Genomic DNA, 17760 nt, shown 5'->3' on the forward strand with positions numbered 1-17760 from the left:
TCGATCGTTTCTCTATCAGAGTTTGCCAATTTTATCTGATCGTTGCTGAAACGGTGAAACTGAAAATTGGTATTAGATCTAATCCTGTTGTCACAAAATCTGCCTGTGTATAATTTGTAATAATTATACACAGTAATCTGAAATCTATAGATATCTCTATAATTTCGTATTTATTATATGTATAAAAATTGTATACAAAAAAAAATCTAAAAATAATCCATAGATGTACATATCTATGATTATTATTTCTGATTAATTGTTATATGCTATATATTCTGATTGTATATGTATGTATTACTGTATTTCTGATTTCTGATTGTTTATGTATTCTGTATTTCGTTAACTTACACCCGTCGCATTGGAGCAAATCTGTAATGGCGAGTGTATATTGATTTGTAACAATAAAATAAAAATAAATAAATAAAAATTGTACATATTAAAATTATAATTATTATCAAAATTATCGTGTTTACTATATTAAGAAATACTGATAATCATACAATATTTAGTGTATAGATTTAATGAGCCGTATGTCGAAATTTGTAAGAAGTTTTCTACTTTTCTCTTTCAATGTCTCTTTTCTATATCTTCTTCTTGAACTGAGCATGCAACGTTCCATGCCTATTTGATTGGTAATTCATATATTCATAAATACATATATCAATGCCTTGGTGCACAGATATTGTATGTTCATTTTTGAATTTTTATCAAATTTTAAGTTTGTGGATGCTGAAATAATTCAGGTTTTCGTTTCAATGTAATTTACGTATGTGAAAATGATTTCGTCTGGAGTTTTGGTCGCTGTATTTAAAGTTATTTTGTCTGTTGTAAGATTCATTTAATTGTTCAGTGGCCAATAGCTATGTATAACTGACCAACAGCCGTAGCGTTTTCCATTATCAATACTCTGCCGAAAATTGTAATCTCACCATCTGCCGTTTTTGTACTTATAGATTGCTTCCGCTATCTGTGTCAAATTCTTTTCGTATGGAGGTGTAGAATTTTCTATGGGAACTAAAACGACCAAATAGTAGAGAGAAGTTTGAGATTTCAGATGCTCATCTGTGTTGCTATTTAGACCGTCATGAGTTGCCGCCATTTTCAGTGACAGTGTTGTGACTATATTTATTTTATTTTATTTTTAACATATTAGCTACAGTAACACTACAGAGTATTCTAACGCAGAGCATCGTAACCTCTGGATAGAAAAAACACTAACTAACATCGGTTTTCTCTCTCACACGCTATCTCACGCGCACGCATTAGGCCGAAGTGGGAACACATATTACCGCGGTGCACAGGTTACGATGCTCTGCTCTAACGTGTCACTGTGGCCAGTCACACAATCATAACACAAATAAAGGTATATAAAACATCCGTGCTCGACGATATTTATAATTGATAAAATCAACCACGGGCGTTGCTCCACAACCACTCAACCAGTTCAGCGCAGCTTACATTAAACAAGTCAATTTAACCAGCAACCCGGTTGAGCAGATATATCGCTCTAGATATTGGAGACGTTGCCAACATATTTGTGCGAGCCACAGGAGGAGAAAACAAATCACGATTCCTCAGATCCCTGAACTTATTAGGTGTATAAAACGGTGACCGGATCAATGAACTCGAGATAGTTGCACTCTAGAGACATCCAAACTTTTAAATATGCTCAAGGAGAACTAACGCAATAGAATTACACAAAAAAAGCGTCAAGAGGTATGTATTTGTATGTCATCCAAGGATGCTAACCTTTTTTTGTGGAATTCTATTGCGTTAATTATTTATGAGCGCCTTTGAAAATTAGTAGTCGAAACTGCGCCACTATTCAGTGCAATTTAGTGCATTTTTCCGGGAACCGTATAAAACTGAGGATTGTGTATTAACCCAGTTAATAGTTTAAAAAATGTAACATATGTATTATTAAACTTGACTATTTTATTTTTAACTAACACGAATAAGTTTTGTGGATGAAATGTCTCATTTATCTCCAATATGTTAAAATAAAAGATTGGTATATGCGAGTTATTATTTTATTTTTTTCATTTTATGAATCTAAAAACAAATGATAAAAATTATTTTGTATCATAAGATAATATGCATAAAAAAGGCATTAAAACTTTACTTATAATGCCCTTGATATTAAATAGTAGGTATATTATTTAAATGCTGCTTTTTTTCAGAATGATTTTGACATAATAAAAAGAGACGACTACTTCATTACTAATATATGTACATTACTAATATATGCATATAAAACTTACCTATAAAAGGTTCAAAATACAAATATGGCACTAAAAGTTATGAAACACCACTATTTACATGGAATTATTGCTGTACGTCATTTGTTGTAGTAATGTGGATAAAAAATTTCTATTTTAAAACGAACATTGACGCCTCAATTGAAACACCTCATCAGAAAGAGATATACAAAAAAACTTAATGATTGTAACCCAATTACTGTTTAATTTGTGGCGGCTCGCTTATACGACATGGTCGAGTTTGGTTGCCTTCCTGCGAGTGGGGACCAACCCGGCTGGGTTCGGAGAGCCACTACCACTCTGCCTTTAGCTGTCATATAATAAACACGTGCATTAACATGCCAGTCGTCTCATTCGTTCATCCTCCATAAATTAAATATTCAATACAACTGTTGCGTAGGGGTGGGTGGAGGATCCAAGTAAAAGGCCAACAATCGTTTCACAGCATTTATTGATGATTAAGGAGATACACACACTGACAGTGCTCAGTCCAGAATCACATGATATCGCCTACGTACCGCCTTATAAAGGGTAGATCTCTCAGGACGCCTAATCTGTTTACCTGTTGTATAGTCACGTATTCGAATATGTATTTCCACGACATTGGGTCTCCCCGATTCTGAGAAATAACTAATAACGGTCATTGTTTAGCCTAAATGCACTTAGAGTCCAGATATAATCCTTGGAAGTAAGTGCATGCACTTAGGTAATCCGATAACAGATATCCGTTGGTCTAAGTGCAATTCGCTCAATCCGCGGCGTACGTAACACAACTATAGAAATACTTGAAAGGATGTAGTAAAGAAAATCGAATGAAGTTTTTCAATTTCTATAAGTATTAGAGCTGGATAATTCTTAGTCATCAATAAAATAATTTAAAAGTTAAAAATTTGACAATACGTTCTAAAAATAATACAAGTATTATATTGTGATTGATACTCATTATATCTATATGTACATATAAAAATCAATATTTGTTTGTCTGTCTGTTTGTTTGTATACCATTCAACCGATTGCGATGAAACTTACAGGAGTTATTGTGTATATGTCCGCGATGGTTTCTGTAAAAAAAATCGCCCAAAAACGGGAATGAGTGGCATTGCAACAATAATTTCAAATGTTTTCGCGTCGCCACCTGCGTTGTTAGGGTAAAATAAACAAAAAATTGAATAATTTCAAATGTGTGTTTTCCGACAAATGGGAACGGGAACGACAACGGGAACGGGAACGCAACGGGAACGGGAATTGCATGCGTTATTGTGGCATTGCAACGCATGCCGGGTTCAGCTAGTTTACTTACAATCAATTACACAATTACATACATATATAAAATACAATAATAAAAAATCACAGATTTATTCAATAATTCTAAATATTCACACTACCTAAAAATATAATATACACACCAAATACATAATTATTTTTAATTATTATTAAATTTTAAACAAAATACACATAGTAACTAATTTTTGGAAGCAATTTCGTCTGGCATTTTGGCATTTTCGTTTGAAGTGGAATCTGCCCCGATACCCGTTTTCATATTTGCAGATTGAACAGTATGCTTTTTACTGCCTTTCATATAATCGAAGAATATTGTAGTCAGAGCGATATTTGGCGATTCGAACAACAAAGTCATAACGTACGCCACTATAAAAGTCAACACCATGAAACCCATACTTGAAAATGTCTAAAATCAAATTTATACAGATTAATAATTAAATATAAGCTTAACAATTTTAAGGTAACTATTAAAATCTTACAATATCGGGAATTTCAGCTTGATAGGGCTTATCAGAGTACGAAACTAACCAAAATATAACTATCGGATTTACTAAATAAGCCAAGAAAGTCAATCGAGACATCGGGATCAAGTATTTGAAACATAAAATATCTTTCAATAATCCTGAAAATCGATTTTTCATTAGAATAATGTATACATATTACACAAAAACTATCAATTAATATAATCACCTGCGTTTCCAGTTTCACAGGCGATCACTATCCAAGCAATTCCAATAGCCCATACAATTCTATATAGTCCTGTAAAAGCTGCACTATAATCCAAGCTAATATTCTTATCATACATTGCAAATATAAGGTATAGATTGAGCAACGGTCCGACAATCCAAAGCAACCATAGAACGTACTATAAATGTAAGTTATTATCAATTATTAAATTTATAACATTACGTTATCGATTATATTATTTTATACCTTTTTAAGATGCAGCTTCTTCTTCAAAGTGTAAACAATATAAGCTGTATAAACGCCAATAATATAAGGACCGATTCTAACTAATGGATTGTCATAAAATGCCTCTCTTTTCACGAAGAGTTGATCAAGGCTAGAAAAATTCATAAAATCACAAATAATACAATCAATTAATAATGTTAGACATAATAAAAAAGTTTATCAATTACGTAGGAATGAAATTCGTCTCATAGACTGAATTTACGGTGAAACCAATGCATCCCAAAAGGAAAACAGTGAGTAGACTAACTGCAGTTTTGAAATACCTATACAAAAAACGTATCTCAGTTAGATAATTTCGAACACAAAACGTTATTTTTAATGATATATAAAACATCATACGAACATGGTCGATAATACTAGGCAAAAGCTGGTGATGACGAAAGATTGCATATCGTTACTCAAATACCAACTCCACGGTAAGCACATTTCACTCCTTGGGAATAAATTGTTAATGTAGAGGATATTTCGCCACCAGTAGTTCGGGCAGATTAAATCATTCCTTTCGTTGGACCAAAACGGAGTTTTTCTGAATCTCCATTCAGACATAATAACAGCTATACCCAACGTGATCATATACGATGGAGTTATTCTGTAACATATTAACATAAAACGTTATCACAAATTCATTTATAATACTATAACACAACAATAGGAATACAAAACCTTAAAAATCTTTTAACAACGCTCGATAAAAAAGTATAAGCTCGTTCCGATATATTATGTTTTCTTTTTGATGGACCGTATTGGGTTTGAAAGAACGAATGCGCCAAAGCGAATCCACTGGAAATGAACCAAATAATATTACAAGATAATATATAAGGATAAAAACTTTAATATACGCGTAAACCGACCTCATGAAGAAGAATGTATCGACAGCAAAAGCTGCCGAGGAAAACGGTTGAACGATAAACTCGTCCGATACGTAAAATATCGCTGCCCTGTTGTTGAAAAATTCTTGCATGAATATAATCGTATGACCCAGTATAGTATAAAGCATCGAGAAGAATCTGAAAAGTTATAGATCATATTTTAAGAATGTCAAGCAAGTATACTTAAGATATTATTGGAATAAGCGGTTCAGCAAGAATGTAAGACCATACCTAAACTAAGCTGACCAACGCAGTGATTAAAATCATATTCAAAATTATACTTTGAACTAAGTTATTTTACACCAAAAAATTACAAAAAAAACAGGTAATCAGAAACATATAAAAATCTTTTCAAACCATGAAGAAGAGATTACTCAAAATTACCACCACGGAAGTGAGACGAAAAACTCTAGCATGCATTAAAAATCGGCATTCGAACATGAACAATAAATAATTTTAACAATTTTTTCGTCTAATCTATGTAACATTAGAAGTTAAAATTTAGGCTTGTGAATGGCGACCTTCAATTTGGTTTTTAAACCCTAATTCTGATAATTGGCAAGACATCTGTATGAGTGATATCTTAAAACACAAGTCAATAATCAGGAATGTTTTTGAATTGGTTTTACCTCTTAAATAAAATTCATTTATTTTTTTTGATACAAAAAAATATCAGCTTTTTTCTACTTGACAAATTTATTGTGCCTCTAATATTTTTTTCTGTTGCCACAGATGGTTGTATTTGTTTTTATTTGATTGAATAAACATTACAAAAACAAAAAAAATAATAATTGACTAATATACCATTTTTTGCTTGGGCACTATTAGCAATTAACTGTGAGATTTTGGTGTTTTTACTAAAAATCTTTAAAAATGAAATCAAAAAAACACCATTAGACTTTGTACTGAGGTATATGTAACTCAAAATGTTGTAAATGATATGAGCTATCAACCCTTAAAGGCTTTGCACTTACCTTCCACACACCCTGTGTAACATGTACGATTTGATACGAACACAAAGAATGCGTGGATCGAAAAATAATAAACATTAAATAAATACATTTTATATGTAGAATAATATAAATTATCAATATCGTTCAGACGTGCCGACACGGTGCCCTTCGATTAGTCCTTAAAAAAAGTCTTTCCACTAGTAATGGCGAAAAGTTGAAAATGAAATGATAATACTTGAAGCATTTCATTTACATATTAATTTCAATTATATATTGTATGTTTACAATGAGGAAATAAAAACTTCAAAGTTTCATATAAAATATTTTATTAATCATAATATTTACACATGCAAATTTAATTTAAAAATCACATTACATTGAGTTTCAACATTGTACCATTGAAACTTATCAACATGAGAATAAGTACAGCATTCGAATTACATTACATTATCAAAAAACATTTCAGTACTATCACATAATCTACGGCGTGGAAGAATGATCCGCTTCTCGTTCCATCTGTTGTATGCGCTTGTGTCGCATCATATTGGAGACGATTCCATCGAATGAAGAAGTCTTCTTCTTGGCAGAGCCTCTGAGCGTGTCTTCGCCTTCTCGTCTCATGCGCAGCCGCAGCGAGCCCAAATCCTCCATGAAGTCGAAATTGGTGTTGGCGGGCATCGGAACCATCTCCATAGGACGCTCGGCCAAGGTCGCCGCACCCGCTGCCTCTCCAGGAGCTCGTCTTCCGGGACTTCGCCAATCTAAGGTGAGACCGGTTCCACCTCCGGCTGCTGCAGCTTCGATCGCCGCATACAAAGCTTCCAATTCAGGTCCTGGAGGAGTCCATTCTCCTTCACCTCGATCACCACCAGATTGGAGTATCTCATCATCAGAACAAGGATATGTCCAATCTTCTGACGCGCTCATGTTTTGACAGCTCTAGTGTTCTACGTTTGACACTTCGCGCGTGTGCTGCCAGTCGTAAAAAATAGCAACGACGCTACAATTCGCTATGGCAATACTATCAGTATTAAATTTTTTGAATTGATTCAATCGCGATTTAATTCCAAATTCTTGCTCTCATAAAACATATAAAGTTCTGTTTGATGAACGAAACTTGAGTATACGTGTGTTTTGACAAAATCGAATTTAATTCAAGTCAATTCAATCGACGTCAAAAGGGTAACGTTTGCAACGGTTCAGTGATTATTTCGCACAAAGCGATCTCGCGCACGTCAAAATGTTGATGTGAAAAAACCTTGATGTGAAACTGAACATCATACAATATTTAGTGTATAGATTTAATGAACCATATGTCGAAATTTGTAAGAAGTTTTCGACTTTTCTCTTTCAGTGTCTCTTTTCTATCACTTCTTCTTGAACTGAGCATGCAACGTTCCATGCCTATTTGATTGGTAATTCATATATTCATAAATACATATATCAATGCCTTGGTGCACAGATATTGTATGTTCATTTTTGAATTTGTATCAAATTTTAAGTTTGTGGATGCTGAAATAATTCAGGTTTTCGTTTCAATGTAATTTATGTATTTGAAAATGATTTCGTCTGGAATTTTGGTCGCTGTATTTAAAGTTATTTTTCTGACTCTTCTTATTATACTGAGCATGCAACGTTCCATACCCATTTGATTGATAATTCATAAATACATATCAATGGCTTCGTGCACAGATATTGCATGTTCATTTCTGATTTTGTATCAAATTTTAAGTTTGTAGATGCTATGAATAATTCAGGTTTTTCCTTTCAAGTTAATTTATGTATGTGAAATCGAGATCGTCTGGTATTATTATTTTTTTTTTAATTGATTCAATCACGATTTAATTACAAAACTTTACTCTCATAAAACATATAAGTTTTATTCAATGAACGGAACTTAAGTATACGTGTGTTTTGACAAAATCGAATTTAATTCAATCAACGTAAAAAGTGTAACATTTGCAACGGTTTGGTGATTATTCCGCAACAAGTGATCTCGCGCACGTCGCTAAAATCTCGATCACGGTACATCTGGCACCCAAAAGTTCCATTAACGCGAACTATCATACTAACGAGAATTCGAGTTCATGATATTCCGTATTCGCGATTTTCATGGCAACGATTGTTGTGCGCGCTATCACAATGTGCGAAATAATCCGTTTACCGTTTGCAACACGTTGTTTATAAATCAACATCACCTATCTATTAGCTTACCTTATGCCATGTATGACCATTATCGAATCCGATGGAATCTTTGTGGAAAAAATAACTATATTACTTTTGTACAAGCTGAAACATCGGAGAATTCTATAGCCCAAACTGATATCAATCGGCTTATACTCTTCATGTTTCTTCATTTGATCAGTTTGCATGCAAATATTCTTCGCATCTGAAAGCATCAAAATCATTATATACATAAACGTGAAATATGAATACATATGTACACTCGACCGAGTATGCAAACCTTTAACGCCATAGTTCGTGCAATTTTCTTCACTCTCTTTGACATTGTTGTTAATGCAAATAGCCGACTTGCGCAACTTTACCATTGGTTGATAATATTTGAGGTCAAACACTGTGCCTATGAAGCAAGCTGTAATGGCCGCTACGAAAATTAGCCTGAAAATATATGCAAACATGTTTATGTATAACATAAAAATGAACCGTTTGAAACTATTATTATATTCTTTTTGCATAGGCAAATCACCCGATTAAGATCGTTTTGAATTGCCACAACCATGAGAAGTCATCGACGAGCTTTTTAACATCCTCCATTCTGTACGTTGTATTATATATGCTCTGGTGTAACAACATTTTGGAATCAAAATATTTCTGCAAAAGCGATGTCAACTCGGGTCCCTCGCAAGATTTGGGCAAACACAAGCCCAGAGTTATCCTAAACTGAAAGTCATCATAGGTTATTATGAAAAACATATATTTCAGTTTCAAATTACATGGTAAACGGATTATTGCGCACATTGCGATCGCGCGCACAATCGATGGCACAAAAATCGCGAATACGGAATATCTAGCACTCTAGTTCTGGCTGATTAAGTTTTTGGGTGCGAGATGTTCCGTGATCGAGATTTAATCAACGTGCGCGAGATCGCTTTTTGCGGAATAATCACCAAAGCAAATTACATACATCAGCAGACAATGGCGGGAAAAATACTCGATATCAACAATTAAGCCTATATATAATATATGGTGACCATATTTCCCATGACTTTAAACTTATATTTTTTTTTTCAGAATGTACATATAATTCTTGTGTACAAGGAAAACAGAAACGAGATTAAAAACAATACAAAATGTTCATGCACCGCAGGCTGATTTTTTTTCTTCAAAAAAACGTGTAATATTAACAAATAAAATAACTATACATTTTCCAAAAAGATATTCTCGGTTTCTTTTAATTCAAAAATTTTAATTTTTGTGGTAACGATTGTCGTGCGCACGATCGGAATTTGCGCAATAGTCCGTTTACCCTAATATTTATATATACGTAGGTGCAAGCGGTTCTTTATATGAAAATGCATATGAAAAGTGTCTGAATTCATATGTATTATAAAAAAACTGACTAATTTTTAAATTGGTAGAATATACAAGCGTATTTTAATTTATTAGTGTGCTATATTTGTATAGGTATTTCGAAAGACGAATTCGGCGATGCAACGAGAAATTTATTGTTTGATTCACTATTGACCCTGACCGATTCTTATTAAAAAAAATTAAGTTTACATTTAAGCAGTGATGGCCAACCGGTATCCGTAAGCTCATTGTTACGAAAAAGGAATTATTTCTACGACTATTTTTAATTGCTAAACAACCCTGAAAAAATGGCGGAAAAAAGTGTTACATATTTGAAATTTTCTGCTCTGATTGAGATTGATTTTTCATATTAAATGGAATAAAAAATGTTAAACGTATTGCAATTAAATCTTTATCTAATATATATAAACTACAAATATTTCCCAAATAAAAAAAAATTGGCCACTCGAATTTAAATACGTAATTTTCTAAGAAGTCTTTGATGCGTTGTGATTTTGTCAAATGTCAACCGCACATTTTTTTCTAAAACAGTGCAATATTTGCAATTGCAATTTAAATTTTTCGGAAATCGCATCCGTCCAAAAGTAATTTTACTATAACTCACATTTGCAAATATGTATATACAGTCGATGAATTAACATACGTATATTTTATATATTTGTATTTGGAATTTCGTAGTTGACATTTATGTATGTACATATATTAAATTTTACATATTCAAACCTTATAAATTTCTATTATTTAAAATTATTATATTCAATTAATTTAAAACAAAACACATGAAATCGTTTATTTAATGAAGATTATTTTGTTTTAGAATAAATAACATTTCGACACGAAAAATTGTTCAGAGACGAGATATGACTTTTCTTATAGATCTATGCCCAGTGAACACGAATCTGGTAATAAAAAATGTTGATTGGCTCGAGTTTTTTAAATCGCGCGATTTTTCTATATCTTGGTGTTGTTCGGTCGATGTCTCAAAATCTCTTAATTTCCTGTTCAAAATGAATATTGGAATCTATAGTCGGGTATTTTATCTTTCATTTGTAGTACTTTTCAACTTTCAAATCTCTTTAAGTAGTCGTCCAGTTTAAATCAAAAGTCAAAAGTACGTATTTTCACTTGGAATTTTTTCCCACTGTTAATACTATTTTATATTGAGTATTTTCTATTGAAAAATATATTTATTGGGATAGTGTTCTGGCCACACTATTTTTTTGTCTTCGTTTAAAAGGGTTAATTGGAAGTGTGCTGAATTTTAAATCGGTAAAATTTCGAGCTAAAAGCTCGTACTATTATTTACTCGTATTTAAACGAATCTGAATTGAAATAATAGGGATAATATATTGAATTGTCTTTATATGAGAATTAAATAAAATTCCACTCAATATTTTAGGATTTTACATAGTAATTATATTTTTAGCTCATTCTACATATCTACATATGTACATATTTAAATTTTAAAACTTGTATTCTACTTATAAGAACATAAAAAATAATCTATTGTGATTGTTCATTTGGATTTAAAATAAAACATTAATCAAATCCAATAGATGATAAATTATTAAATTGCTATCAGTTAGTAGTGAACGGGAGTACCATTAAGAGGGCTGGACCCCAGCGCCTTGTCCATACAAACGTATTAGACTTTTCCCTTCCTCAATTATGGCACTAGATAAATTATTTTTTTAATATGCTATGTGTATCAACCATAGGCATGTTTCTATTTTTTTAATTTTTTTGATTAATCAAAAAATCAAAAATCAATTAATCAAAAAAATAAAAAAAATAGAAACATGCCTATGGTGAATATCGATAGCATATTAAAAAATAATTGCTCTAGTGCCATAATTGAGGAAGGGAGAAGTCTAATACGTTTGTATGGACAAGGCGCTGGGGTCCAGCCCCCTTAAGAGGGCTGGACAGCAGCGCCTTGTCCATACAAACGTACTATACTTCTCCCTACCTCAATTATGGCACTAGAGAAATTATTTTTTAATATGCTATGGATATCCACCATTGGGGTGCATCTATCGTTTTATTTTTTTGATTAATTATTTTTTATAGGAGCCAGGAGCCGCCAAACATCTATAAAATCGCCTCTTTTTTACACCCACGAAAAGAGTCTAGCGTGGTTATTTAACGGTCGATTTTAAAAAAAATACGCCGATAGATGCACAGAAAATATCTTTCTCATACCGATGATGAAATTTTTTTTAAAATTGGTCCAGTTTTGGAGGAGAAAATAGTAGAATACGAAACCTCGATTTTGTCAATTTAAAACACGTTTTATCTGGTCGAAGCGCAACTGTCGCATTCACTCAATATATATATTGTCGTATTCACTCAATATAGACATACACTCAATATATATATCGAAGAAAGGAACGGTAACAAAATTAAGGTTTCGGGTGTACAGCCCTCTTAATAGTACAAAATATATTTAATGATATAAAGTTCTTATTTTTCATTCAAACGTTAAACCCCAAGTAGAACAACTTTAGTATTTACCTTGCATTTCGTGTAGACTTTATCGAAATCATTGAACAGTAATCCTAATCGACAATTTCTGAATGCATTAAATATATTATTTACACCTTAATTCTAAATAGATTCTCAGAATCGACTTGCATATAAAACCAACTAAATTACGTAAAGATATTCAAGGTGTAATGTGACGGTGAAAGTGGTTCGTTATAAATACTCACCTTGACAATGTGCTCAATTTTTTCACGTAACTCAAATCACTATAATCTTTTGATTCATTGTATATAATTAATAAACAAAATTCTATTGCCATTTTTTTATGTGAACCTATAACATAATTTTGCTTACCTCGTTCTCCATGTGGGTGATGCTTTGAATGTCAGAACTGTGCTGGAAGTAAGCAGCGAAGTAAGCTATCGGAAACGGGGGCAGATCTTTGGCAGTTTCCACTGTTATTGGACCCAATACAGGACTTACAGGAAGATTCTTGAGAATTCCTGTCGCTTTGCATTGTCTCTGACTTCCCAGCCAATAAGTACCACCCCAAACCAGACCTCCGTTTGGCATTCCTGACGCGTCCATCACTGAAAACCACACATTGTAAATTACATAATTTCGCATACTTAGTGTCGTGTCATGTGGATATATTTTGCACGCTTAACAATTAAAAAAAATTAAAATGCCGGAAAAGAAAGTTATGAAAACACTGATTTATGTATAAACTTGAACATGACCATGAAGTCAAGATGAAATGACAATTTCAGCTCAAAAAAAAGCCTGCTCCTTGAGCTGTCATCATAGAAAATATGTTTGGCAAATAAAATTCAATCAATTCCTGGATACGTGGCCGAATCCAATGACGATTATGCTCAAAGATTATTTGACTGTAATTTAACGTATATTATATTTTATTTTATTTTATTTTACAAAGATTTATACCAGGAAGGCCCAATGCGCCTTCCTAGACAATTAATTTCAAACCGTTATCAATCACTGTCAAGTTTATATCAATACAAGGACAAAATATCACCGAAAACACTCCAGGGGGTGACTTTTGGGTCTGCGTGCCTCAGGGATGGCTAGGCATGCTTGGGTTATTTTGCATGCTAAAAGTATCTTAAAAAACACGTGCTGCGTGCTTCTCTGTGTGTTTTCGCCCTTATTCAGGGTCGTTGTTGTTTACGTACATATTTTATTTTATTTTTATTTTATACATAGATATATACCTGGAAGGCCTGACAGGTAGACTCCAATGCACCTTCCTATTACAATTAATTACAAACATTGCCGCATTTTTATTACAAAAATCGCTGTATTTCGAGAGGTTGGAGAACACGAGATTAATAATTAATTAATCCATAGAGACATTTATGGATTTAAACTTGTACATATTGAACATAAACCAAATTCAGATATTTGTGACTTAGCGGGTAGGGTGGATTTTGCCACTTTGATGGAGGAACCGTTTCAACAATGAAATCATATAAATTGGCAAACTCATATGTTATAAGAAACAATCGACTTGGAGTTTCAAATATCCAAGTCTGACCAGCAGTATTAAAGATTAACACGGGATCGAACCCGGAAACCTATCTTTGCTAAACATAAACGCTACCACCGAGCCACACTACTGGCTAATGAAGTTTTAAAATAATTCTTGAAAAGATAGTAAAATTGTGAAGCTTCAATCCCCCATTTGAAATAAAATCTGAAAAGTATTTACATCTATAATAAAAAAAAGTCAATTCAAGATATTTGGCAGATGCCTATCATATAAACAATTCAACCTTATATGAGTTGTTTAATGTAGTTATATCGCCGATGATCACCATTTGAAATGCCAGTAGGGCTGACTTGGTTGCTTCGAGCGACATTATTTATTGGTTAGAGTGAAACTAAAGTCTATTCTTCACTTACTTTTAATAGCCCATCTGCTCCTGTTGACGACTTCCTCCGCCATCTTGGCCAGTTGCTTCCCACAAGGAGTCCTCGAGGGTTCTTCGAGAGCTGTAGCAGCTAATCCATAGAATACGGACTGTCGCATCAAATGCTGATCGACATAGCTCTTTAAGCCGTCGTCTGTTGCCGCCATTGTCACTCCAAGCAAGACTACCAATGCTCTTATCGCAAATTCGGCCATCTTGTTTTTTCAGCAATTATTGCGTATGTGCGAGTGTTTTTCAATGCACACTGTTAGCCCTCATGGTTTTTAATGTAAATTTATCAAAAATCTAAACAAATAAACATAAATTAAAACCAATTTTTACAAACAAATCTTTACAAAAAGCTTTTATAGTTTTATTATATCATTCATGCGCGATAAAAAATGAGTAACGTTGAGTTCATTATCGTTGTGATGTCTGTTTGCTGTCAATTGACAGACTGCGCATGCGCATTGTCGGTGTAACGAACGAACAGTGTGACGAAATAAGTCTTATATAGTAAAATATATGTACATAGATGTTGCCGTTTAGAATTGGTTGCTTATCTTTAAAAAAAAAATTACCTCCCCATGCTCTCACAATTTTTAAGATTCTATACATGAGTCTTAGTAAATTTCACTGAAAAATACTGAAAAAAATGACTAATAACTTACAGTGAATTTATATATAGATTTATTTTTTGCACTGATAACCAAGCAAATATTTGAAAAAATCTTCAAATTCAAGTGCGAATATTTTTTAAAGCAAATAAAATCGGGAAAATCCAATTTTGAGTCGCACTCGAATGTATGTACGCCACTAATTTTAGAAGTGGTATCATGAAAATAAAATAAACAAAATGATACATAAATAAAATAAAATACATATTATATACATACATCAATTGTTAAGTACATATGTTTTCATACGAGTAAGCGATACAAAATTCCTCGACACGGAATTCCATTGAACACATATTAATATAACGACAGTTGAAAATCAACAACTGAGGCGAAAAAAAGTGAGGAAATGGCGGAAAATTCAAAAATCAGGATCAAAGTTCGCATCGTTTTAGTAATCACTGCCAATTTCAGTAATCATCAAAACATATATAATATGTATGTACTTACAGAAATGTGAATACGGCCACTTAAATATATAATACTGTAATACTTTTTTTTTTGTAAATGTAATCTTCTTTTCGAAAAATCGTTCTAGCGTGATTATTCGCTATTATGTTTTCATTGGGTAATACATATTGTGTTTTCGAATGTGACTATAATTTCTGGCCGTCGTTGACGACCAATTTCCTGTACTTTTGTATTTTTTTTTTTTTTTTTTGGTTTATTTTCAGTTTAATTTTTTTTTATGTGCAATAATCCTAAATGGAACTGGCGTTTCGAAAGATTTGTCGATCGATGCATTACGAGGAAAATTTGTCGTGTTATTTTTTTCATCTCGTTTACTTTGTTTTATACATATTTGTGATGTCGATCATTCTTCAAATAAACGACAGTGGCTTTCCGCACTTGAGTTGATTTTACAAGTGTTTAACACTTTAATTGCAAGTACACCTCTTTGTGCGTGGCTTAAAGGTGACTACGTGCTTATGTACATGTTCAAACGCAATTAATAAATTATGTTAAATCTATTTGATTAGCCTGTCATTGCATATGTTCAAGCTTTTCATATTTTTTGATAACATTGATTTTCATAACATTGATTCCTGCAAAATTTGCTTTCCCTCCCCATTCTTCTCGCGAAATCTTGAGATGTTGTGTTATATCTCGGATTTCGCCAGGTTTCTCTCCATCGATGTTTTTTTTATGACAACACATACCAGGAAGGCATTACAGGCAACCCATTGATGTATAATACACTAGATCCGCCCTCACGTGTTATAGCACTGGTCTCCCTTTTGCCGCATGCAAAATACATGGCGCATGCACAGTTTCTCTTAGTAGGTAGATAAGTACCGCTGCGTCGTAGGGAAAAAAACCCAACTTCCCCGCTAGTTAAACCCCCCGCACCCCTCAGTTAGTGAAGACAAGATCTTCGACCAAAATCACACGTCAGGGCCCATCTATGTGTATTATACATCAATGAGGCAACCCCAATGCGCTTTCCTGGCCAATTACAAATATTGCAGGATTTTTCATTACGTAAGTAACTGAATTATGAGACACTGAAAAACTCGCAAATCAATGAGACATCTATCAAATCGTACACAAACTTATTTATTGCACATTAATCAAACATAAATTATTGGTGACATATTGTATATATATAGGAAGGATTTTGACCAATTGTTACCGGGAACCGTTTCAACAATGAAATCAGAGAAAATTGGCAAACTGATAGGAAACGATCAACCTGGAGTCACAAATCCAGGTCTAACAAGCAGCATACTCAAAAATTCACTCGAGGCCCGGCCCTGGCATCGAACCCGGCACCTCACGACGCTAAGCAGAAGCTTAACCGAGCTATGCTGCTGCCTTCGTATATATGTAGATTCGTATTGTTACATGTATTGTATACGATGTTTATTGATCGTATTGTATACGATATTTGCAATGTCCGATCATAGATGTCATGTATAAGTTTCGATTTATGTATTTAATACATATATAATTTCTATTCGAGTCTTTGGTTTTATTCATTTAAGATCAGATTGTTAGGGTTGGTATTATTTAAGGGTTAGGATAGGTTAGGTTAAGTAAGTGTTAGCCCTATTCATTTAAGATTGGGTTGTTTGGCTTAAATTAATAGAGTTAAACGTTGTAAATTCATTGATTGATACATTATCACTGCTTGAATTGGTGATATATGTATATTTGGTTCGGTGATTACTAGTCAAATGTGAACCGGTCACAGGACAACCGGTCGCTCTACATCGGTCACACATGATCACCCGTCACACTAAAACTGGTCACACCCTAAAATCGGACAACCAGTTTTCTCGTGACCGCTTTTAGGGTGTGACCAGTTTTCTCGTGACCAGTTTTAGGGTGTGACCAGTTTTCTCGTGACCAGTTTAAGTGTGACGGGTAATCACGTGTGACCGATCTAGAGCGACCGGTTGTCCTGTGACTGGTTCACATATCACTAGTAGTCCGTTTACCATATATTTTCACTTGAAATATGCATTCACTGTAACATAAATACTACATATGTATGTATATAGATTTAAATTCGTAAAGGGTTGTAATGAGACTCGTTTAGCGCTTTAAACGAACTGTCGCGGTGTTACACAGCATACCAACGTAAACATACACTCGAACCAGGCATGCCAACTTAATCATTTATACGGTAATTGGACTATTCGTCACATTGGGGTGGTCACAAAGACAATTTTTGCCATAAAAATCGCGAATACACAATATTTGGCACTCAAGTTCTCGTTACTATGATAGTTATCGTTAGTATGGTGGACTTTTCGGCTGCCAGATGTTCCGTTATATAG

The 17760-nt window shown here is 33.4% G+C and overlaps 2 protein-coding genes across 2 annotated transcripts; both read right to left on the bottom strand.

The window, feature by feature from the left end:
• Positions 1-3720: 3720 nt before the first annotated feature.
• Positions 3721-14606, bottom strand: LOC143912416 (nose resistant to fluoxetine protein 6-like). The gene is made up of 13 exons (XM_077431691.1): positions 14293-14606; positions 12724-12959; positions 9041-9234; positions 8798-8952; positions 8548-8722; positions 5363-5518; positions 5175-5291; positions 4855-5100; positions 4679-4774; positions 4473-4602; positions 4230-4404; positions 4019-4161; positions 3721-3945 (listed from the first exon to the last, which is right to left on the bottom strand). Exons 1-13 carry the CDS (start codon positions 14513-14515, stop codon positions 3721-3723), a joined length of 2271 nt encoding a protein of 756 aa, XP_077287817.1. The 5' UTR covers positions 14516-14606.
• On the bottom strand, positions 6652-7298 carry Pa1 (PTIP binding protein Pa1). Its single transcript, XM_077430886.1, has one exon. It carries the CDS (start codon positions 7258-7260, stop codon positions 6814-6816), a length of 447 nt encoding a protein of 148 aa, XP_077287012.1. The 5' UTR covers positions 7261-7298; the 3' UTR covers positions 6652-6813.
• Positions 14607-17760: the final 3154 nt, after the last annotated feature.

Source organism: Arctopsyche grandis, chromosome 5 (assembly GCF_051622035.1).
Source record: "Arctopsyche grandis isolate Sample6627 chromosome 5, ASM5162203v2, whole genome shotgun sequence".
NCBI classification, from domain to species: Eukaryota; Metazoa; Arthropoda; class Insecta; order Trichoptera; family Hydropsychidae; genus Arctopsyche; species Arctopsyche grandis.

Coding starts and splice junctions, on each gene's coding strand:
- Pa1 (XM_077430886.1), bottom strand. CDS start 7,260: ATGAGCGCGTCAGAAGATTGGACATATCCTTGTTCTGATGATGAGATA.
- LOC143912416 (XM_077431691.1), bottom strand. CDS start 14,515: ATGGCCGAATTTGCGATAAGAGCATTGGTAGTCTTGCTTGGAGTGACA. Junction 8,723..8,797: donor CACGAACTATGGCGTTAAAG/GTTTGCATACTC, acceptor TGATGCTTTCAG/ATGCGAAGAATATTTGCATG. Junction 3,946..4,018: donor AAGCTGAAATTCCCGATATT/GTAAGATTTTAA, acceptor ATTTGATTTTAG/ACATTTTCAAGTATGGGTTT.